A 23,785-nucleotide genomic window follows, 5' to 3' on the forward strand; every position below is an offset into this window, starting at 1 on the left:
CGTTTGTGGCCATTAGACGTGATTATTTCTTCTTCTTTCCTGAGAAATGTTTTAATACTACATTACCCATGAGCCTCAGCTGCCGTTGCTATGGTGAAGAAGCCAGCCAGAGTGACGGGTAACAGACTCATTTTATGGCTGCAGGATTGATCATCATTGAGGATAATCCTGACATTCGCAGCACACGCTGTAGGACTTTAAACTCTGTGGGTGGAGGTGTCTTCCTGAAATGCATCTTGGGAGTCGTAGTTAACTTATCACCTTTAAAAGCTGCACGGAGCAACATTTTTAAAACATCAGTTCCAGCTGCAACAGTAATAACCCCTCTGTGAAGCTCATATAATACAGGAGGTGGTGAAGACTAAAAACTGAGCTAAAAATAGAGTAAATATTGGATTAAAATTCAATAGTTTGACAGAAACACGGCTCTAAAAGAATGCTTATGTTGCTGCTTGATGTGTTAAACTGTTGTTAACACCAAATCTATTTTAAATGGTGAAGTCAATGTGGCCTAAAAACAATCTTTAACTTTCTGCACAAACAGACTTGTGATTTGTTTTGTAAATATACCAAATGTTTTATTCTTTTAATGCCCATCATTTGTTCTGATGATTTTAAACCAAGAGCTTCAAGCCTCGGAAGTGTCGGTCACGTGCAGTAATGGATGCAGACAGCGAGCAGCGGAGCTGCAGCAGGCAGGGCGACAGGAGGGTCAGTGAGACAGTCAGTCAGTGTGACAGTGAGTGAGACAGTCAGTCAGACAGTGAGACAGTCAGTCAGCATCCTCTACCAGCCTGTTCTCCTCCTCTCTGTTTGTTCATGATCTTTTATTCTCTCCTCGTGTCCGTTCTTTATGTTAGTCCCAAAGTCAGGTAAGACTGAAGGCATGAAGAGGCCCCTCCCCCTTCACCCCCCCCCCCCCCACCCCCCCACCCCTCCCATTCACCCCATTCCCCTGCCCTGACCCCCCCCCAGACTCTCTACTTGGTGGTCTGATGTAATACATATTTACTGTGTATGTTTGACTACTAACGTGATGATTTTGACCCGTTTCTTTGACGTGTTTTGTGTGGTTCCCTCGTGAGATTGAGAACCGTTCTGCCGTGTTCCCCCCCCCCCCCCCTTGTAAGAGAACAGCCTGTTGTGTGTGTGTTTTTGTTGTTGTTTTGCTTTGGTGTGTTGATCATCGCCGGGGTCTTTGTGGTTTAGCCTCAAAGGTGGAGCTTTGCATCACTTCTTTTTGGTTTTCCTTCCATCGAGCTTCCAGGGACCTGAACTGATATTGATCTGGAGGCCGGAGCTGCTGCCTTCATCAGTTTAGTGTCGCGCACTCGGACGGCGCCGAATTATGTACATTTAAAACTCAAATGTACATGAAAACACACATTGAAACGGCTTTAATTATTTATTTTGACCTTTTTTTTTTTTCTTTAAGAAACAACAAGAAGTTCATCAGACCAATTTTGTTGTTTTGCCAACAACAGTTTTTCCTCTCAAAGTTTCATAAACTAATTACATGTTGTGCTACTGACTCTTTTTATTTATTTGCATTTAATGGAACTCTACAAAGACTTTTTGTTCCTCAAGTTTTAGCTTTAAATATGACTTTTTAAATATGTCATGTATCGTATATCTTTTCCTTACGTAAAAGCCGAGAGCCTCATTTCTTCATCCCGTCATCTTTTGATCAATTATGCAAGATTTAAAAATGGCCAAATTAAAATGAATAAATGTATAATAACGTCCACATTCAAATCAAACCACAGAAGAACTTTCTCACTTTGTCCAATCACAGCTGTGGGGGGGCGGGGCTAGTTTAAATCAGCTTTTTTCCAAATCAAGCAAGTAAAGTAAGATTTAAATGACATGCTAAACTTTTTTATTATCCCGAGATAGCTTTTGCAATCTTCTCCCTTTTTTTTTTTTTTTTTCCCTGCTTCCATGGATTCGTCTTCTCACAATAACAAACAACAAGAGGTGTGTGTGTGTGTGTGTGTGTGTGTGTGTGTGTGTGTGTGTGTGTGTGTGTGTGTGTGTGTGTGTGTGTGTGTGTGTGTGTGTGTGTGTGTGTGTGTGTGTGTGTGTGTGTGTGTGTGTGTGTGTGTGTGTGTGTGTGTGTGTGTGTGTGTGTGTGTGTGTGTGTGTGTGTGTGTGTGTGTGTGTGTGTGTGTGTGTGTGTGTTGGCCTCGTTTCAGCTAATTGGTTCACTCTTGTGGAGCGTTTAGCGGAGGCCGAGGAGTCGCAGGCAAACATCCACATCACCAGTCATCGCTCGGGAATGCTCTTTCATTTGCCTCATAAAAGTCTCTCCGAAAAAACAAACAAACAAACAAACAAACGTCACGCCGTGCTCCGTCACCGACTCTGAAAACGACTGCAGTTAAATTACCTGCAGTCGTTTTTCATCGTCCATCATGGAGAAGTCTGCTTTTTTAATTGTGTGCAGGCATGGTGTGAACAGCCCCATCTCTAAGACCGAAGAGGCAAACAAACAAACAAACAAAGGTGTAGAAACTGTTGTTGTCCTAATGACAAATCCACTTTTTGTTGTTTTTTCTTCTGCACCGCACACTCACCATTCAAAGAGGTGTCAGTCAGAAAATCAGCACTAACGAGCGCATTTACATCTGGATCCCTGCAGAGTTTAGATAGATGTTGTGTGTTGTTGTTGTTGTTGACACATTAGTGTCCTTTGCACAACGATCTCTGGGTTTTGTTCTTGGAAAACGCGTTGTGTTCTCTCCTCAGCTTGTTGTTGTCACTGGTGGAATACAGTCAGGTTCCTGGAAGCTGCATGCATTTAATGTGTTTACGTTTGTTTTCTTCTGTTCACTTTCACCCCCCCCCCCCTCCTCCTCCTCACCTCCCCCCCCCCCCCCCACGCCCCCCCCCCCCATCCTCTCCATCATTGTGACTGTTGTCTTGGTAACCCGTGACTACTACGGCAACCACACCCAAGCCTGCGTTCCTTCAGTTCTGATAGGTCCAACACGCTGAACCGGAGCTCGTTCACGCGCGACAGCATGATGATCGAGGAGATGCTGGCACCCAATAAGGAGATGGTACGTACCAGGTGTCTGTTGTTGTTGTTGTTGTTGTTGTTGGCCACCGGTAGCCTCGTTCTTATATTTAATGACATGACAAAGATGTATCTGCACTAGAAGCGTGTGAGAAGTGAGACAAGATCAAATGTGACCTGAGTTTTGCTACTAAAACCGACACGAAAACCTATTTTTGGGGGTATAAACGTGTTTCTTCTTTTATTGAAATGTGCTTCTTTTTTTTATGGATTACACTTCCATACAGTTGGAGAACGTGTTAGAGAGCATTGCAAAGATATCATCCATTTAAAGAGGCCTTAAGCAGGTCCACCCGTATCCTTCACTTCCCACAATGCAACCTGTTCTCAGCCTGCAGACGGCTCCTCCTGAGGCCGTGACCAGTAAATTAAATCGTCGTCATTTTAGGCCTTTTTGCTTGTCATGTTGCGCCACGCCGCGACCGCGAAACGGTTTTTATTTAACGGTTATAAGGTGACGGCGGTTAGGTGCTTCTGTGATCTGCTTCACTAACAGCTGATCTCCTCTCACGCTGCTCCAGATGCTCTGTAAGGAGAGGTCTTTCATTGTAGAGAAGCACAACAAGGTAGATGTTCGAGTGCACGTGAGAATGTGTCATTCAGTATTTTTGCATTTTGTCGTACGGCGTATGTTGTTCTCCATTCAGTTATTTTTTTACCCCCCATAAAAAGCTCGTCTCACAGTGTGGATATCTTCATCGTGCACTCTTCGTCGTCATATATTGTGGAGCGATTCCACCCGCGTGTTCGTGATGAATAATTTTTTTGTGTTCATTTCACAGCAGTGCATGTACAGTGTCAGTCTTGTGATTGTTGTGTTCTCATTAATGCGTCTTCTTAGAAAATCACGTCACGTTTCTGTTAATGTCAGAGCCTCTTTGGAATAGAAATGTTGCATATATATATATATAATTAAATGCATGTAATTGCATCTATTCACTGTGTACATCTCTCTGTCTTTTTAACCATCCGTAAAACAGATTTTCCCCCTAAATAATTGACAATAATTGTTTAATTTTTGTGCTTTTTTTTTGGTCCCAAATATACTGAATTTAATTTTAAATTTAGCTTATTTGTTAATAACAGCTGCCGCCGTCGGATGTGTAGACTCAGGTGAAGCCCTCCGTCCCCAGAGGAGGCGTCAAACATGGCAAAAACCCCCCTGAGCAGATTTATGTCTCCGTGCTCGTCCGTCCTCATTTTGGATGACGTTACATACATTTTCCGCCATCTTTTTACGGGCCAGATTCCAGACGGCTTTTTTTCGTCAGAGATTTATCCGATTCCTACAAGACACCAACGCAGGCTGCATTGTCTCTCCCATTGTTTCTTTGTTTCTCTTGGTTATAAACATGCATGGCTCCATGAACATTTTATGTAGTTATTTCTGTCCTTTCCTCGTGTGCACAATGACCTTCTCGTCTCCTCCCCACCAGCATTTGGCGGTGGCGAAGGACTTTGACAACGACTCGCTGAGGAGATACAGCTGGACCGCAGACGCACTGGATAACGTCAACCTGGTCTCCTCTCCGGTACACTCGGGGTAAGCACCGACAAGTGGATGAGGGAAGGACACAAGGAGACAACTTACCTGTTAAATATCCTCTGTCTGTCTTCCCTTCTCATTTTCTCCCCCCCCCCCTCTGGAGAAAACACCTCCTCTACCTCGCAGCGGTTTCTCTTCACCTCCTTCTGGTTGTTTGTCCTTGATTGTAAAAAAACAAACAAATCTGTCAGCAAAAGTTACATTTCCTTCATTTCCGTTACTACAGTGTAATAAACACGGCGACGAAACACGAAGAAAACGACTAAAAGACGAGACTCGGCTCTAGTTTCTCGCTCCGTTTAGCCGAATCTAAAGCCGGCGCTCACCTGATGCTGCGGGGTTCAGGTGACTCATCGGTGTGACTCGCACACATGCAGGAAATGAAGGAGCCGTAATGTAAAGCACAAGTTTCGGCATTGTCGGAAATACACGCTAATTCGCATTCTGGAGTCTTGGACGAGAAGATCGAAAGGATGTGAAGACAGACAGGTTAGCTTAGCTTAGCACAAATACTGGAAACGGGTGGAAACAGCTAGCCTCGCTATAAGCTCCGCCTACCGACACTTTTTTCACGCTCACTCGCAACACCGTTATATTTCTGTACGAAAACAAAATGATGTGTAAAGAACGTTATATTTAACCGACAGAGATGAGAGCGGCGTCGACTTCCTGTTCGCGCCTGTAGTTCACTTCCTGTTCACACCAGGAAGCTCTGTTGTTGACCTGTCACTCCTGCGTTGCTTTGTCGTCCATCCTGCAGTTTTTCCTCTCCGCTCCCGCAGTACGACAGCAGGTGATTGACTGTGATTGGTCGCCCTATTTTATTTTTTTTTGTCACCACCACCACCGCTGCCTTGTTTTTGTTGCCCCGCCCCCCCTTGGGTCACTCATAACATCCGTGTTTGATCTCCTCACACATGAACTGGGTCGTTACAGATTTGGATTTCTGTGTGTTTATTAATTTTTAGTTGAAAGGAAATCTTTGCGAGTTTCCTAACTGAGATATATATATATATATATATATATTTATATATATATATATATATATATATATTTATATATATATATATATATATGTGCATATAAAAATATATATATTTATAATATATATATATATATATATATATATATTTATGAATATATATATATATATATATATATATGTGCATATAAAAATATATATATTTATAATATATATATATATATATATATATATATATATATATATATATATATATATAACCACAGATAACATGTGTGTAAGTTCATGTATTTCAAAGTCTGTGAGTGAATCTTTTGCTTTAGACTCAATCCGACTTTTTAATGGATTAGTTTATGCAAAATGACATACCATTTGTTCAAAAGCATTTAAACTAACATCTCGTTCACCGAATTGCATGGTGTAAATCTGTGTGTGTGTGTGTGTGTTATGTGATTTCCTTCTGTGATTCACACACAGGGCTACAATACCTTCTAATATGGATAACACACAGGTTTACCCTGGAGGCTCCTGTGTTGGCGTCTCGGCTAATAATTCATCCACAAAAACATTGCGACATCTACTTGAGCAACTTTTTTTTTTTTTTAAGCGCAGCCACAAGCCAACACAGAAAACTCTTAACATTTCGTTATCTCTCTTCTCTTTTGCTCACACTTACTTTTTCCGTGTGTTTGGAGGATCAAAACATGATGTTCAACGCTGATGAATTGATGTGTATTTTACTTCCTTTTTCTACATCCTCTCCTCTTACCTTCTTTATCTCCCAACATGCTTCTCTTTCATTCACTTCTCTCTCTCTCTCTCTCTCTCTCTCCTCCTCCTCTCCTCGTTCCTTTCTGCCTCTCTCTCTCTCTCCGTCAGGTTCCTGGTCAGCTTCATGGTCGACGCCAGGGGCGGCTCCATGAGAGGGAGTCGTCACAACGGCATGCGCATCATCATCCCGCCCAGGAAGTGCACGGCGCCCACCAGGATCACCTGTCGACTGGTGAAGAGGCACAAACTGGCCTCGCCTCCCCCGATGGTGGAAGGTGAAGGCCTGGCCAGCCGGCTGGTCGAGGTCGGCCCGGCGGGAGCTCAGTTCCTCGGGTAAGACTCGACGTGGTCTTCACACTTCATATTGTCGCTTTATTTTTCCCTGCACTTACCGGTCGGGTTGACTTGAGGTCTCCTTCCTTTTCCGCTTCTTGCCATCGCCATCTCCAGCCATCTGCGTTTGATATTATGAACGTGTGTATGTGCATGTTTAGGGTGGAACGCCTGCGGTTTAAGTGTAATTGTTGTCGGTGTGCTCGCCCTCAAGCACTGACAGATTTAAAAGGGCAAATTGTGGAAAAAGTAAGTTTTATATACATTAAAACTGTTGCAGGAAGTGTGTCAATGCCAATGAAAATTAAAAATGTGGCTAAACTGAATGGAAAGGCTTTTGAAAGCCTGTTTAATGTATTCAATTACAGCGTAAATAACAAAATACAGCTTTAAAAAAACAAAACAGCTGTTACTCCAGAGTTTATAATGGTGTTTATAACGGGGCTCAAAGATACTATTATTTTAATTGTTAATCGTTATAGGTTATCAGGTATTTTGTGTTTAAGAGGAACATAAACACAAAAGCAGGATTACCAAAGCCTTAAAATTGCTTTTTTATTAACTATCCAAAACTTATACATATTAAATATTATTTAGAGAAGAAGAATATGATGTGCAGGCTATGAGTTGAGGAATTTAATTAAATCATTTTACTTAGTTGTTTTTAGGTAATTTAGAATACTTATGCTTCTTTTCTACTGCATTTAATATGCAAGTATTGTAGTTTTTACTCACCTATGTTACTTGGGACTTGACTTTGAATTGGGACTAGACTTGAAACTTGAATTGGGACTAGACTTGAAACTTGAATTGGGACTAGACTTGAAACTTGAATTGGGACTAGACTTGAAACTTGAATTGGGACTAGACTTGAAACTTGAATTGGGACTAGACTTGAGACTTGAATTGGGACTAGACTTGAGACTTGAATTGGGACTAGACTTGAGACTTGAATTGGGACTAGACTTGAGACTTACTTGAGACTTGAATTGGGACTAGACTTGAGACTTGAATTGGGACTAGACTTGAGACTTGAATTGGGACTAGACTTGAGACTTGAATTGGGACTAGACTTGAAACTTACTTGAGACTTGAATTGGGACTAGACTTGAGACTTGAATTGGGACTAGACTTGAGACTTGAATTGGGACTAGACTTGAGACTTGAATTGGGACTAGACTTGAGACTTGAATTGGGACTTGACTTGAGACTTGAATTGAGTGCAAAGACTTAAAACCTACTGAAACTTGACTTGACTTGGGACTTGAAACTTAAAACATACTTGGGACTTGAAACTTAAAACATACTTGGGACTTGACTTGGGACTTGAGTTGGGACTTGAAACTTAAAACCTACCTGGGACTTGACCTGAAACTTGACTTGACCTGGGACTTAACTTGATCTGGGACTTGACTTGGGACTTGACTTGAGACTTGACTTGACCTGGGACTTAACTTGACCTGGGACTTGACTTGACTTGGGACTTGACTTGACCTGGGACTAGACTTGGGACTTGACTTGAGACTTGACTTGACCTGGGACCTAACTTGACCTGGGACTTGACTTGACCTGGGACTTGACCTGGGACTTAACTTGACCTGGGACTTGACCTGGGACTTAACTTGACCTGGGACTTGACCTGGGACTTAACTTGACCTGGGACTTGACCTGGGACCTAACTTGACCTGGGACTTGACTTGACCTGGGACTTGACCTGGGACTTAACTTGACCTGGGACTTGACCTGGGACTTAACTTGACCTGGGACTTGACTTGGGACTTGACTTGAGACTTGACTTGGGACTTGACTTGGGACTTGACTTGACCTGGGACTTGACTTGGGACTTGACTTGACCTGGGACTTGACTTGGGACTTGACTTGACTTGAGACTTGACCTGAAACTTGACATGACCTGGGACTTGACCTGAAACTTGACTTGACCTGGGACTTGACTTGGGACTTGACTTGACCTGAAACTTGACTTGACCTGGGACTTGACTTGACCTGAAACTTGACTTGACCTGGGACTTGACCTGGGACTTAACTTGACCTGGGACTTGACCTGGGACTTAACTTGACCTGGGACTTGACTTGGGACTTGACTTGAGACTTGACTTGGGACTTGACTTGACCTGGGACTTGACTTGGGACTTGACTTGACCTGGGACTTGACTTGGGACTTGACTTGACTTGAGACTTGACCTGAAACTTGACATGACCTGGGACTTGACCTGAAACTTGACTTGACCTGGGACTTGACTTGGGACTTGACTTGACCTGAAACTTGACTTGACCTGGGACTTGACTTGACCTGAAACTTGACTTGACCTGGGACTTGACCTGGGACTTAACTTGACCTGGGACTTGACCTGGGACTTAACTTGACCTGGGACTTGACTTGGGACTTGACTTGAGACTTGACTTGGGACTTGACTTGACCTGGGACTTGACTTGGGACTTGACTTGACCTGGGACTTGACTTGGGACTTGACTTGACTTGAGACTTGACCTGAAACTTGACATGACCTGGGACTTGACCTGAAACTTGACATGACCTGGGACTTGACTTGGGACTTGACTTGACCTGAAACTTGACTTGACCTGGGACTTGACTTGGGACTTGAGACTTGACTTGAGACTTGACCTGAAACTTGACTTGAGTGCAAAGACTTACCTACTTGGAACTTGCAAAAGAGCTCCACCAATAATATAATGTGAATTATTTTTAAAATGAGCCCATTCTTCAAAATGAGAACTTCACTACTTTTGATACTCAAAGTATATTTTGATACAAATACCTTTTTAAAAAAAAAACATTTTAAATGTAGGACTTTACACGTGACAGAGTATTTGTACAGTATTACCACCATTACTGACGTAATAATACTACGTGTGTATTCATCAACCACAGACGGATACTGTGAGTGACTCGTTGCCAATACTGACGTCACTGATGAGCACCAGACAGAAGAAACAGGAATCTTTTTACTGACTTTGGAAGTGTGTGTTCTGTGTGTGTCCGTGGGTGTGTGTGCGTGGTGGGTGTGTCATTATCTTGCGGACGCAGTAAACTTCATCTACCCAGAAAGCCGCCAGCCCTTAATGAAGGCGAGAGCCTGGTTAGTCCAGTGCTCCAGCTGGGACCCAGAGGAACTAGATTTGTTGGGTAGGAACCAACCATAGCATCCCCACCCCCACCCCCCCTGCTCCTCCCCCTCCTGTACGTCCCGCCTCCCCCGAGGGAAACGACTTGACCGAGGCTGATTCATGCTGATGGATATGATTATTTTACCCATCTCTGTTGATTTGTTAGGTAAACAGCCATGTAGTATGTAGTTTTGGGAAGAAATCAATGACGTTGTGAACATTTTGAAGGGAGGACAACTAGTTTTATTTTTATTTTTAAACCTCAATAACATCCCGAAGAAAAACTGCGTTTACATTTGAGATATACAAATTCTTCCTAAAACTACACAGTATAACTTTAAATCCATTACGGTTACTTCCATTTAGAGACCATTGATTTCTTTATTTATTTAAGTAATGGACCGAACTGCGCTTGTTGGGCATGAGCCTCTTCCTCCTCAAGCCGAGCATCATCCTGCTTCCCATGACCGCTGTTATTTTTTTTACATCATCTATTTTTTTATGTCGTCCCACAATATTTATTTCTAGAGACATTAGAAAAAGAAAACACTGCGCTTGACTTTTTGATTTGTCACCGTGTAATCAGCATCATATTGACTTAACATTTCTCCTCTTTGGGTACTTGAAGCATTTCTTCATAAAAATGTAACTTTGCTATACTATAACTGTTTTAAGCACTAGTCAGGCTATATGAGAAAAAAATAACTATGTATAAGAGTTAAATAACTAAAATAATAGTGCTGTGTGGAGTAAGTTAACGTTAGCTAGCTTAAAGCCTTAACTTAGTTAACGCTAGCTAGCTAGCTAACGTAATTAAATGACTTTCAATCAATCGAACTCCACGATTTCTTGAATTGGGATGAGAATAATTACAACATTTGATACAAATATGAAACACAAGATTGTGAAAATTGTAATTTTGGATGGTAAAACGTAAGCTATTTTTTATTTTATTGTTTACGTTAGCGAGCTAGCAAGAGATCGTGTCCAGACGCCATTGAAACATGAGGGTTTACTGGTCAGAAAGTTGAAAAGTGCAATACAAAAACTTTAACATATGACAGTTAGCTAATTGGTTCTGCATGTACTGGATCTCCTTGACATGTTTTTGGGGTCAAAAGTTAGAATCCTATACTTGTGAGGGGTCAACGCAGCAATGATGGCTCATCTACTTCCGCCTTACAACCCCGGAGTTCATCCATAACGTCCCCGTTGTTGTGTCCCCTGCAGGACCCGATCGCTCATAGCAAGAAGCTGATTGAGAACATAGTACTTTAAAGAAGAGCAAATAACGTTGTGGATGATCAACGAATATAGTTCCTCTCGGTCTGTCCTTTTTGCACGCTCTACTCTGAGGGGAAACGCGGTCCTCAGACTAGAGTACGTCCATGTTGTGTCGTCATCACGCCTTGGTTTGAATAAGGGCTGTGCAGCTTTCTCCCCTCATTCCATTTGTGTTTCATCGTCAACTCATGCCAAGCGACGACATGCAATGTGAATGTCCCATCGGCACGGCACACGGCTACGTCACCACGAAGCAGCAGAGTTCATTCACACCCGCACAGTACGTCTCTGACCACGATGTCCTTCAGCATTCCTCGTTCGCGTTTCACTTTATTTGTAGAATCAACAAACCGAGTGAAACCCAGACGTGTCATCCATCATGTGTATTCTTGTTTATGAGAAAGAAGCAAACCTAAAACCCTCTGTTTTCTTTGGTTTACCCCTGTTTTCCTGCCATTTGTCAGTCCTAAATGTATGTAAATAATGAAGCCATACTTCATGTACCCTTACCAGGCCTGTGATAGTGGAGATCCCTCATTTCGGCTCGATGCGTGGCCAGGAGAGAGAGCTGATCCTGCTGCGCAGCGAGAACGGAGAAAGCTGGAAGGAGCATATGTACGACTACAAGGCCGACAACCTCAACACGCTCCTCAGTGGGATGGATGAAGGTGAAAGCACGCGTTTATATGTTTACGTTTTTAAATAATACACCCACTGGAAGGGATTTTTAATGAAAATTTGCCACAGTCAATTTTACGCCCTTTGTTTTCATTGTACCTGGTTGGGATCCAGCAGTTGGAGAGGTGTTCATCGCCTTATTGATGCATCACAATAGTGTAACATCTAAAACGTTTAGATAGCTGCACTAAAATGCAAATGACCAGGTGGGGTCTGATTCTCCAGTAAAATTAAACATTTGTGTTTAGGATTCATTCTCTCTTTTTCTTTTGTTTATGACCAGTAAGGCTTTATTATAATTGGTAATATGGCAAGGAAAGTTTTTTTTTAGTTTTTTTTTTTAATCCAGCACATTTCAGCAACGAGGCAATTTAAAGTGCTTTGCATGAAACACATTGTGGAAAAAAATTGCAAGAACACCGAGAGAATATAAAATGAAAAGAAGCAACAAAAAAAAACGAGACAGGAATTAAAATACCGGAATAAAAAAATTGAGTAAATTTAGTTAGTAAATTACAAGGTAAATAAAGCGAGTACAATAAGGACAATTAGCATACCTGGTAACAGGAGTCCTCTATACTGAGCTGTTTCTGTAAATTATTTATAAATAAGTTGTGTATCTTCCTTCCCTGTAGAACTGGACAGTCCTGCAGAGCTGGAGAGGAAGAGAATCTGCCGCATCATCACCAGGGACTTCCCACAGTACTTTGCGGTCGTGTCTCGAATCCGGCAGGAGACCAATCAGATGGGACCGGAGGGCGGGACTCTGTGCAGCCGGAGCATCCCATTGGTTCAGGCGTCCTTCCCCGAGGGGGCGTTAACCAAGAAGATCAAGGTTGGACTGCAGGTGAGTTGAGAAATGTTGTTTTTCACAGAAAAAGGTAGAGAACAAAACACACACACACACACACACACACACGCGTAGGTACACAAACCTACGCGCACGTTAAACACACGTGACCGATCCCTCGTCTCCCAGGCCCAGCCGGTACCGGACGACAATGTGAAGAAAGTCCTGGGGAACCGAGCGACCTTCAGCCCCATCGTTACCGTGGAGCCCCGGAGGAGGAAGTTCCACAAGCCCATCACCATGACGATCCCAATCCCGCCTCTATCAGGGGAGGGGCTCATCAACGGCTACAAGGGAGACTGTACTCCGTGTCTCCGCCTTCTCTGTAGCATCACAGGTGTGTGTGTGTGTGTGTGTGTGTGTGTGATGGTACTTGTACAGCTATCTTTGTGAGGACCAATTAGAGGAATTTTTTTTGAAAGACAGATATTTCTGTGAAAGAGATGTTTAAGAATTAAGACATGTTTTAGGTTAAATTAAGGTTGGGGGTTATAGTCAAGGTTATAGTTATGGGCTAGCTAGAGAATATGTGACGTCAATGGATATAAACTATTGTGAAACCATTTGTTTGGCTCCACATTTTTCCGTGGTGTCTGCACAGTAAGCAATGAGTTGTTTTAGAGAGTTCTGGGGTTTCTGGAAAAAAACATCAGACACAAATTATCATTCAAAGCACCAAAATCTTACCCAATTTCAGATTTTTCTACCGATTTACACATATGCAACGTATCCTCCGTTCGTATGGTGATCTTTTTCGTGTATTTTCCCATCTCCGGCAACTTCCCTTCATTTTCCAAATCTGTTTAGACAAAACTACTTGGTTAGGTTTAGGAAAATTGTTGTTTTTTGCAACACATTGATATTTTATTTGCACTCCGTTTTACTGCACCTGCTGCACAACAACCTCCCTCAGGATGAATCAAGTGTATCTTATTTTCATCTTCACACAACAATAGCTGTCAAAAGAAATGCGGTGAAATGTCGCTCCTGTGTGCTTCCTTGTACTTTACTCGTATTAAAATATGAATCGCATTAAAAGACAATCTTCCTATCCGTCTGTCAGGGGGCACGTCACCGGCACAGTGGGAAGACATCACCGGCACAACTCCTCTCACCTTCGTCAACGACTGCGTCTCCTTCACCACTAACGTCTCTGCCAGGTGAGACGCAAGACACACGCTTTTTGTGTTATTATTTCCGATCTGATTTCTATGTGTCTGAAATGTGCATCATTGTATTTTTGATCCGTGCAGGTTCTGGTTGGCGGACTGCCACCAGATCCCAGAGACGGTGGGTCTGGCCATGCAGCTGTACAGGGACCTCATCTGCGTCCCCTACATGGCCAAGTTTGTGGTGTTCGCGAAGACCAACGACCCGGTGGAGTCCAGACTGAGGTGCTTCTGCATGACGGACGACAAGGTGGATAAGACCCTGGAGCAGCAGGAGAACTTTGAGGAGGTGGCCAGGAGCAAAGACATAGAGGTACATGAATAAATATTGGTTGGTTATCATATTTTCTGTTCCCGTCAGAATGTGAGGTTCAGTTTTGAAGCATTGTCACATCAAAACATTATCTATTATCAATTATCCGTAATCGAGCCAGGGCTGACACCTAGAGACAGGCAACCATTCACGCTCGCATCCACACGGGCAATTTAGAGTCCTCAATTAACCTGAGCTGCCTGTCTTCTTGTTCATGGATTGTACTAAATAAATTATGTTGAGTTTAATCTAACCATCGGATAGAAAACTGGACTTAAAGCAATCTTTTATGCGTTTGGGTCATTTGCACAGCAATGGAGTCACTTGTGAAATATGTTTTTAAAGTGTTAAGCCGGTTATTAATACAAGTGCCTTAAAGGGATTGCAGCAGTACATGAAGTTTAGTTCATAAGTCGGTAACATTACCATAAAGGCAACAGTGAGGAGCTGCAGTGGGCTGAGCCAACTCCTGAAACTGTAGAATTAGTATATCAAGAAAAGCGCTGAGAAAAGAAACAGGAAGCTGAAAGATGTGTAAGTGCTGTTGAGGGTTACGAGCAGCTGCGAGCTGCTTCCAGACGATATCGTGAGTTCTTACCTCCGTGATGTGCTCTCTCAGGTTCTGGAGGGCAGGCCCATCTACGTGGACTGCTACGGAAACTTGTCTCCTCTGACTAAAGGTGGTCAGCAGTTGGTTCTCAACTTCTTCGCCTTCAAGGAGAACCGTCTTCCCTTCTGTGTCAAGGTACTGCATTCACTCTCACCGTCACTTTTGCCTTCAGCGGCCTCCTTCTCAGGCTGGAATATGGAGTCTGAAGATCTATTAATGAACATGACAAAAAAAAGAAACGTGTTGAAAGTTACACCAAAGTTGACACACCAGAGTACAAAAGGAAGTGTTAGGAAGACGGTAATCGTATCTATGTAACATGCGGTGGTCCTCGGGCAGCATGTGGTCCTGGCTTCCCTTGATGGAGACTGGCAGCCTTGTATCGCCTGACGATGACCTCAACCCCACCACAGTAGAGGGAACTCGGCCCCTCACGTGACCACAAAATGACCCGAACCACAACGAATGCGTTACAATACCTTTCTATCACCCTAATATATATCGTCGGCTATGATCGCCATTCATACCACACGTTGCAATCGAGTCGTAGAAAGCCCGAACAGGAGATTGAACCGCACTAACACCCCCTCTACTCATCACAACATGGTATCTACCGGAACTTTAAATTCGTGCTCAGGTACCCCTTCGGCTTGAACACAAACCTCACATGTTATCTTTCTGCAAAAGCAACAGTTAACGCTGCCCTCAGTCATCGTTCTGGCCGAGGTTAAACCACAATGAGCACATCATGTTGAGATGACCTAAGTAGCCAAACTAAGTGTACGTTTGTCTCTACAAGTCCCGCCTCCAATCAATTCTGGCTGAGGCAGCTACAAGATCCACCAGAAACCAATCAATACATTTCAATAAAACATGCAACCCTTTGAGTGTGTGTGTGTGTTATCTTTCGTTAAGCAGCGCTAACCCATCGTTGTTTTGATCCCCTTCGCTGCACCACTCCTACCCAGTGATCCCAGTCCGCAGGGTCTAACCTAGTTCCCACTGCCACCAATGAAAAACCTGATGTCATTGATCCACCCATTAAGCTCTTGTTCTACATAATCAATCCTCTCGCATCATTTGGTGAGAACTATTCTTGGTGCTCGTGAACTAGATTAACGGTTGCGGGGCACCCGAGTTTATTAAAACATAGCAATATGAAAATTAAAGCAAATTTCCAAACTGCTTTTAAAATGTTACATTTTGTGTTTCTCAGAACATTTTTATTGATAAGAATTCTGCTAGTAAAATAAAACCGTTGTCTTAATGTATTTGTATGCATTTGTATGTTAACATACTGTTAGTGTATAGCTGTAAATATATATATTTTTCCCCTATAGTTTCACTTCATTTCTTAATTAAATGAGAAAATACTGATTGTATACAAACATATGCTGCACCATCTGGTTATTATCATAAAGACTATATATTTATACAATTTCCAGAAAACACGTGATACGTATCGTTATCGAGATATGAAATAACAACCATCGGGATACAAGATATTGTCCATATCGCCCAGCCCTCCTGTTAAACAAAGTAATCCTCAACGTGTACGGTGTACACTTTGCACCTCTATAATGGAACAAGGTACATAAAGAAGCCATGTTCTCTCTCCAGGTGAGAGATCCGGGCCAGGAGCCCTGCGGCCGCCTGACGTTCCTGAAGGAGTGTAAGACCATGAAGGGCCTTCCGCAAACCGCCGTGTGCAACCTGAACATCACACTTCCTGCAGTGAAAAAGGTACGGCGGGCGTGAACTCACCATTCTTTGTTTCCACCTCCATAACCCATGGTTCCACCTCCATAACCCATGGTTAGGGCCCCAGTAACACGGATAGATGAAAGCCGGAGAAAGACTTTGGCCAAACTGTGTCTTTTATCTGTTTTGAGCTTCTCTCTCTGTTAACCCGGTTAGCTTTGCAGTGGATTCTCGTCATTGGCTGTTTCATATTGATCATTCCTACCATTTGATTTTGGATGACATGCTTTTGGCTGAGGGCTTTTGTGCAAAAAGGCTTTTTTTCCATTTTTTATTATCAGGCTGGCTTTTTGTGGCTTCAACTCTTTTGCTGATTTTGCTGCTGAGTGTTGGCGCTTTCAAGTTTTTATTTGGTGTTTGTTTAAGCTTTTTTTTTTGCTTTTTTTTTGTTGCTAAAGTAGCTTCTCGTCTGAGTTGGAGCTTCAATCAATCACTTCCTTTTTTCACACCCTGATGTTTCTCCCCCCTCCCCTGCTTTCCATTATGTTACTCCCACTGTTTCTGCAATGCATCTTGGGAACCAGGAAATGGAGTCAGATGCCGAGGATGAGGTAAACCACACCCTCCCCACCATTTGCTGTCCTCTGCGCTAGATCTATAGCAGCCCTGCTTCATCATAGCATTATTCTTTCCGCTTCCACAAGGACAAAACAAGCTTTCCTTGTTCCGAGCAACCTTTAGCTGCTCAGTTTTGCATGCTATTTTGTAGATATGAAAAAAGATTTATTTTATGTCCTATCCTGACCCCTTCCGCTCTACAGTATCTAATACAAATGGCTTTTTTAATTTAATTTTTACTTACGTTGTCTTTTAAGTTAAGATTTAACCTTTAGTAACTGAAAACTGACTATGTTAACTACAAAGAAATAAGAATATTGAAGTGCAGTTAAAACTCTTAAAGGAACATTTGCTGCTGTATTACGCAACTGTTAAACATGGGCTTTGTTTTTATGTTAACTCCAACTAATTCAGACTATTGGGTTTGCTTTAATTTGACATTTATGATGTCCAAATGTTGGTCATTTGGTCGCATCACACAATGCAGGGTGACTTAGAACTAATAGGTTCTTGTGTTGTTTGCTATTGTTGCAGACTGAAAAGCCAGAGCGACGTCATACCTTTGCATCCCTAGCCTTACGTAAGCGCTACAGCTATCTGGCCGAGCCTGCACTGAGTGAGTTTTGACATTTTCACTAACAAATTGATGAATATAATAATGCCAGTTTTGGTGGATAAGTTAGTTTATTAACCTTTTTTTTAATCAACCTGTAAAATGCGTGATCGATATGTAGATAGATGTGACTTACTTAATGTAATAAATGCATATTTCTCATCCCACATAACATGCACTGTCCACATGCTTGTTTACAACGTGGTACATATTTTTGCATGGGTCAATGAGTGGTTGTTGTGCTGTGCTTGCCCACGTTGTGAGTTGTACTTCTTCTGGGTTTGTTTGGTTGATTTGCTTTGACTTGCCAACAGAATGTTATCGGCATTTGGGAGGAAGGTCAAAGGAAAATGTTATGTTTTTTTTTCATTTATCCCCTCTGAGTTTCATAGCACCACTTTTTGGCTTTGTGATGATGGAGCAGCTTTTTGTGGGACGAAAATGCATGCTAGCAGGTCTTGAGTTTGGCTTTCTTTCAGGTGTTTGTTTTCAATTTTTCACACATTGTGCTTGTCACCAGTTCATATTGAAGCATGGCAAAATGGGCCAAAACATGAGTCTTGGAAAACACATTTTGTCATATTTTGTTTTTATATAATAAAAGGAAAATGGGAACATCTGCAGCCGTTGGCTTTGTTGTATCGTAGTGTCTAAATTGTCTTTGGAGAATCTCTCTTTATGTAATTTTTGGACCAAACAGATAAAAGGCACTTAAAAAAGCGGATTGAAATCAGAGCCAGAATCCATACACTGATTTTAGATTAAAGTCCAAAGAGAAAAGTTGTTTTCGTGTTGATCCTGGTGCATTTGTCCTACCATTTTTCTGTTGTCAATTGTTAGTCTACGCCATTGTCTTTTTGAATTATACTTTGCTGCCGTATATGCTTCGTTCAGTTATTCCATTGTGTTGTTGTTGTTGCTGTTTGAGTCATGTCCCGATCCTGAATCATACAGGACCACAACTGTCTCGTTTCATTACTCCATCTTCAATCAATACTCGTACATCAGCACTTCATAAAACTGCAATTGTTCCTTCCTTGATACCAGGACTGCGTCACTGACAATCTCTTCCCCCTCTGATCTCTTTTTTCCTTTCACATTTTTGTATTCCTTTTCCTTCCCCAACATAATTTTTTTTTAAATATATCTTTACTATTCCACATTCTTTTTTTTATTCTTTTTTTCCCCATCCTTTGCCATTACTTTTACAAATTCATCTGAAGAAACATCAGTTGAGCGAAGCACAACAGCAAGAACACTGCCTGCTGGTTACCCTCACAAACCTGTCTTTCCAACCCGACCTTACCCACAATGGTCGACTGCTCCTATTACCGTCCCTGGTCAAACAAGGCCCGTCGGAGTGGGGGGTTTCCTCACCTCTACCGATTCACCGGAAGGCTCACCAGCTGCTTCTCCATTGAAAACTTCCTGGCCCCTCTCCTCCCCATCACCTGCATGCGCTGCAACAATCAAAGCCGCCTTGGAGTCATCCCCAGTTAAATCAGTTAGTGACTTACTGTCTTCATCCCCCATCAGGTCTTACAGGACTATGCCCTCACCCATTAAGACCGTTGTCCAGCTGGGTCAGTACCCTATCCAGGGGTCTGCCAGCCTTGTGTCCCCTGGAAGCCCATATAAACCTGCCACAGATCCAGCATCTATCAAAAACCTTGCTTCAGCATACACAACAAGGACTTCCCCGCTTCACTCGATACCCAATGGTTCTCTACCAGAGAGGCCATCAGTCTCTATTACTGCTCCAGCATCGCCAAAGGGTTTTTATAAAACTGCCCTTGGTGCCACAATTGCGACGGATGCAGGCGCACCAAACCTTTCTCCTGTAAAAAGCATCTCCAACCTGTCCTCTTTGAAAACCTCAGTAGATTCAGCACTCTCGTCCAGAGGAGGGAGGTCGCCCCTCTCGTCGCTCTCCTCAACTGGGCAGACGACAATTGCTTCCTCGGAATTGTCCATGATGAACGGATCAGTCTCTCCTGTAAAATATCCATCCTCCTCCTCCACACCATCATCCCCTTCTTCTCGCCATCTCTCGGAAAGAAGTACCAGCCTTCAGCAGCGGATCCAGGCCACCACCCAGGCAGCGACCACTGGTGTCAGCGCGGCCATAAATGAAGCTATAGACTCGTATTCTGTGGGCTATGGCACTCTTAGATCACTGTCCTCCTCGCGGAAGTCTGCAGCAGCAAGCTCTGCTTACGGGTCTCTGAGATCTGTCGCTGCCTCCTCCAGCTCGGTGGTCCCTTCTAACACGGTGACTGTACCTGTGTTTTCGTTAATCAACGTCATTCCAGAGACCCCGGTCAAACCTGGGCCTGGGTCTCTCAAAATGGCACTGCCTGATTCTTCTCGTGCCTCACCCTCTTTGTCTTCCTCTTTGTCTTCCTGTGTTACCTCATCGAAAATAAAGTCCCAACTGAAATCCCCTCCGTTCATCACACCGCCCATCATCCACCCAACCGGAACCACCAACCAGGAGATACTAAAAGATGTAGCAGACATGAAAGAGGACTTGATCAGAATGACAGCTATCCTGCAGACAAACACACAGACAGCAGCTAAAACTGTTCAAACCTCATATACTGGCACTCCTAAAGAGACCAAGTTAGAGGACGAGGAACCTTTTAGTCTAGTGGAGAAAGTGAAAGAAGATTTAGTGAAAGTCAGTGAGATATTAAAGAAAGATGTCAAGAGGGAAGGTAAGGCTATTGCAGGTAAGGAGAGGGCCTCCGAGGATGAATGGGAGGAATTTTCCAAAGACGAGATTGAGGAGGCACAAAGAGGTTCCCTCGCAGACTATTACCCACCTTTTGATGAAAACACACTCCTGCTTAGGCAGCAGTCCATGTCAAGCAAAGACTTAGAGTTAGCTAAAGTAGACTTTTTAACAAACGACATTGGTGCTAGCTCTCTCTCCAGGATGGCAGAGTTGAAATGTAGGTACGAGGAGGAGACAAAAAGGGAAGGGGAAGAGAAACAGAAACGTGTTCTCAAACCATCGATGTCGATACAAGAGCACAAACTCAAAATGCCTCCACCGGTCTCAGGCATGCTTAGGTCTCCCTCAGAGAAGGACCTAAGCAAACTTACTGAATCATATCAGGGTACGGACACTATTTTGGAGTCACCCGAGGACCTGTCCCATGAGCAGGATAAGAGTCCACTGTCAGACAGTGGGTTTGAGACCAGGAGTGAAAAAACGCCCTCTGCTCCTCAGAGTGCGGAGAGTACAGGACCTAAGCCTTTATTCACAGATTCACCCATACCTCCCTGCGTAAGTGAGACCAGGACTGAAGTGGTCCACATTAGGAGCTATGAGCATCCTGATGATCCTTATGAGCCTGTGTTCATGGAGGAGGCTGCATCTGCTCTGCCTTCTCTAGAGCAAGATGCAGCTTCTACGAGCTCCATGAAAGCCTTACAGATGAAAATGCCAGACGAGGACTCCATGATGAACAAAAGTATGTGTCTTAAAGAGGAAACTCATATTACCACTACAACTAGAATGGTTTATCACAAGCCCCAACTGACTGATGGCGCAGAGATGATAGAGGAAGGTATGTCAGTTAGAGATCTCATGAATGCTTTCCAGTCAGGAAGGGACCCATCTAAAGAACTGGCAGGCCTTTTTGAACACAAAGCTTGCCAGGATTATGTCAAAGGTGATGAGCTGACTCCTAGATTTCTTGACAGGGACAATAAATCCAAACCCAAAGTTGAAAGGATAATCGAGGTTCATATCGAAAAGGGCCACAGCACAGCGGAACCGACTGAGGTTATTTTCAGGGAAGCCAAGAAACATCCTGAGCTTTATGTGTACAAGGGGGACCATGGAATTAAGGAATTTACTGATTACGATGAGGCCCAACGGGAAGAAGAGGAACTTAATGCAGAAGAATCTCTGCCCACCTTCCTAGAAACATCTCGCGTTAACACCCCTGTTTCACAGGAGGAGGACAGTCGCCCAAATTCTGCCCAGCTGATAGGCGATGATTCGTATAAAGCCCTGAAACTATTGAGCCAGCACTCCATAGAATATTGTGATGATGAGCTATCGGAAATCAGAGGCGAGTCATATAGGTTTGCTGAGAAAATGCTTCTCTCGGAGAAACTAGACACGTCACCGCTGTCTCACTCTGACACAGATGATTCAGCAATGGTGACTGACAAAAAACACCCCCTAGTTTCTGAAGAGAGTGGTAGTCGTAGCACTGAGAGTCAGTCGCATGGAAGCCCCAAAAGAGAGTTTGTTTCTCGCTCCTCCAAAGATGGGTCCCCTGTATCTGGTAAATTTGTGCACAGGGACGAACCCTCCCAGTTTGATAAGGTCACAGTGCTTCATTACTCCACAGAGCAGGGCAGCCCAAAACATGCTGTTTGGATGCGATTTACAGAGGACAAGCATGACAGGAGCAGGGATAAGCTCCTTTATGAGGATAGGGTGGATCAAAGTGTAAAGGAAGCTGAAGAAAAACTCAGTGAGGTATCACAGTTCTTCCGTGACAAAACGGAGAAGCTCAATGACGAGTTGCAGTCCCCTGTGAAAAAGCCTGTGAGACGAGAGCCAAAGGAACCCAGGTCCTGGCCTAGCTCAGCCTGCAGTACCCCTGAGAAAACACAGCAGAAACCTAAAGCAGAGGAGGGCTTCGTTAAAAGCAAACTCAGGGAGCTTTCTGTTGGTAAAATGTTTGGCAGCACCACTACAACTGAAAAGACAAGTTCCAGCTTACCGAGCAGTCCCCAGAAAAGCATGCTCCCTCATATCAGTGAGGATCAAATTAAACAACAAACTAAAACCAGTGAGTCTGAACCCTCTTCTCCCGCTCATGTAAAATCAACATCCAAAGTCAGTGCTGTGAGGATGAAGTTTGAATCTGAGGCTCAAAATCAAAGTCAGTCTAGTCCAACTAAAATTCCTCCTCCAGTACAGCCAAAACCTTCTATAAAGAAATTACAGGAGAGCAAACTTCCTGTGTATCAGTTTGCAGGAGGAAAACCCTCAAAGGTATCTGAAACATCAGAAAAGGTTACTCCAAAAAAGGATGTAGAGAAGGACACATGTCCTGCCACAGACAGCAGTAAACCTGATTTGATATCACCAACGTCTAAAGCTGCAAAACATCCAGGGGACAAGTCGCCAAACAAAAACATTCCACAGCCTTTGTTGCAAAAACAAATTAGTGAAACTGACAGTCAAAAAGCAATTATTAAAGGGAAAGATATTGCTTCTACTGTTACTCGGGAAATTAAAGACAGTAATAAAGGTCAGAAGGTCCAGGCACCTCTTATTCACGATACCACTAGACTACTAGTGAAAGATAGTGATGTCAAAAAGAGCCAACAAGTCACAAAAAGGGAGTCTGCTTTCACAGAAGTAATTGCTCAGGTGTCAAGAAAAGACACAGAAGAACCACTAAACAAAAACCTTAGAAAAAAGACAGAATCCAGAATTCCTGTAATATCGTCTTCCACTTTAGATAATGAACTCACTAAGAAACAGACAGTAACCAAACCTTCACAGATACCTACGTTATCTAAGAGCAAAATACAGGCGAGTCTTGAGACAACCCTGGCCAAAACAGATACAAATCTGACTTTTGAAATTCTAGATAATGCGCCCAAAGATTCCAACTCCAACAACCTTACCAGCCCCAGAGACACACTGGAGAAAGTCTTAGCCCCTCCAGCTGCTACAACAACCAAAGAGAACTTCAAGGGCATCAAAACGTTACCCGTTTATGTCAGTGTCCAGGTGGGAAGGCAGGGTGAGAGGGAAGCCAAAGGATCACTGTACACAGTCAAACAGAAATCTAACTCAGCACTCAGCCTCATTAGCCCAGATGATGACACGCTAGAACAGGTCTCTTTCATAGATAGCTCAGGGAAAAGTCCCATTACACCAGAGACCCCCAGCTCTGAGGAGGTCAGCTATGACCTCACGGCCAGGACCCCTGATGGCTTTATGGAATTTATGCCAGAGAAACCCAGCCCAATCATGGAGTTATCTGAAGAATCAGATGAAGAAGACCAAAGCAAAGTTGTTTTCTCTTTTAAAGAGGTCCTGCCAGAAACC

The 23,785-nt window shown here is 43.2% G+C and overlaps 1 protein-coding gene across 6 annotated transcripts in view; it reads left to right on the forward strand.

Annotated features, from left to right (window-relative positions):
* LOC117748933 (ankyrin-3-like) overlaps positions 1-23,785 on the forward strand; it is a 123,948-nt gene that overhangs the window by 80,627 nt on the left and 19,536 nt on the right. For 4 of the 6 annotated variants that reach the window (XM_034559081.1, XM_034559085.1, XM_034559083.1 and 1 more), the window contains exons 26-37: positions 2,960-3,062; positions 4,516-4,622; positions 6,487-6,711; positions 11,656-11,810; positions 12,456-12,667; positions 12,800-13,007; positions 13,734-13,830; positions 13,924-14,152; positions 14,772-14,897; positions 16,383-16,505; positions 17,048-17,074; positions 17,616-17,697. In XM_034559081.1, coding sequence (XP_034414972.1) covers positions 2,960-3,062; positions 4,516-4,622; positions 6,487-6,711; positions 11,656-11,810; positions 12,456-12,667; positions 12,800-13,007; positions 13,734-13,830; positions 13,924-14,152; positions 14,772-14,897; positions 16,383-16,505; positions 17,048-17,074; positions 17,616-17,697 — 1,694 coding nt within the window. The remainder of the gene's footprint in view (positions 1-2,959; positions 3,063-4,515; positions 4,623-6,486; positions 6,712-11,655; positions 11,811-12,455; positions 12,668-12,799; positions 13,008-13,733; positions 13,831-13,923; positions 14,153-14,771; positions 14,898-16,382; positions 16,506-17,047; positions 17,075-17,615; positions 17,698-23,785) is intronic. The other 2 variants (XM_034559082.1, XM_034559084.1) reach the window with 1 other exon arrangement.

Source organism: Cyclopterus lumpus, chromosome 19 (assembly GCF_009769545.1).
Source record: "Cyclopterus lumpus isolate fCycLum1 chromosome 19, fCycLum1.pri, whole genome shotgun sequence".
NCBI lineage: Eukaryota > Metazoa > Chordata > Actinopteri > Perciformes > Cyclopteridae > Cyclopterus > Cyclopterus lumpus.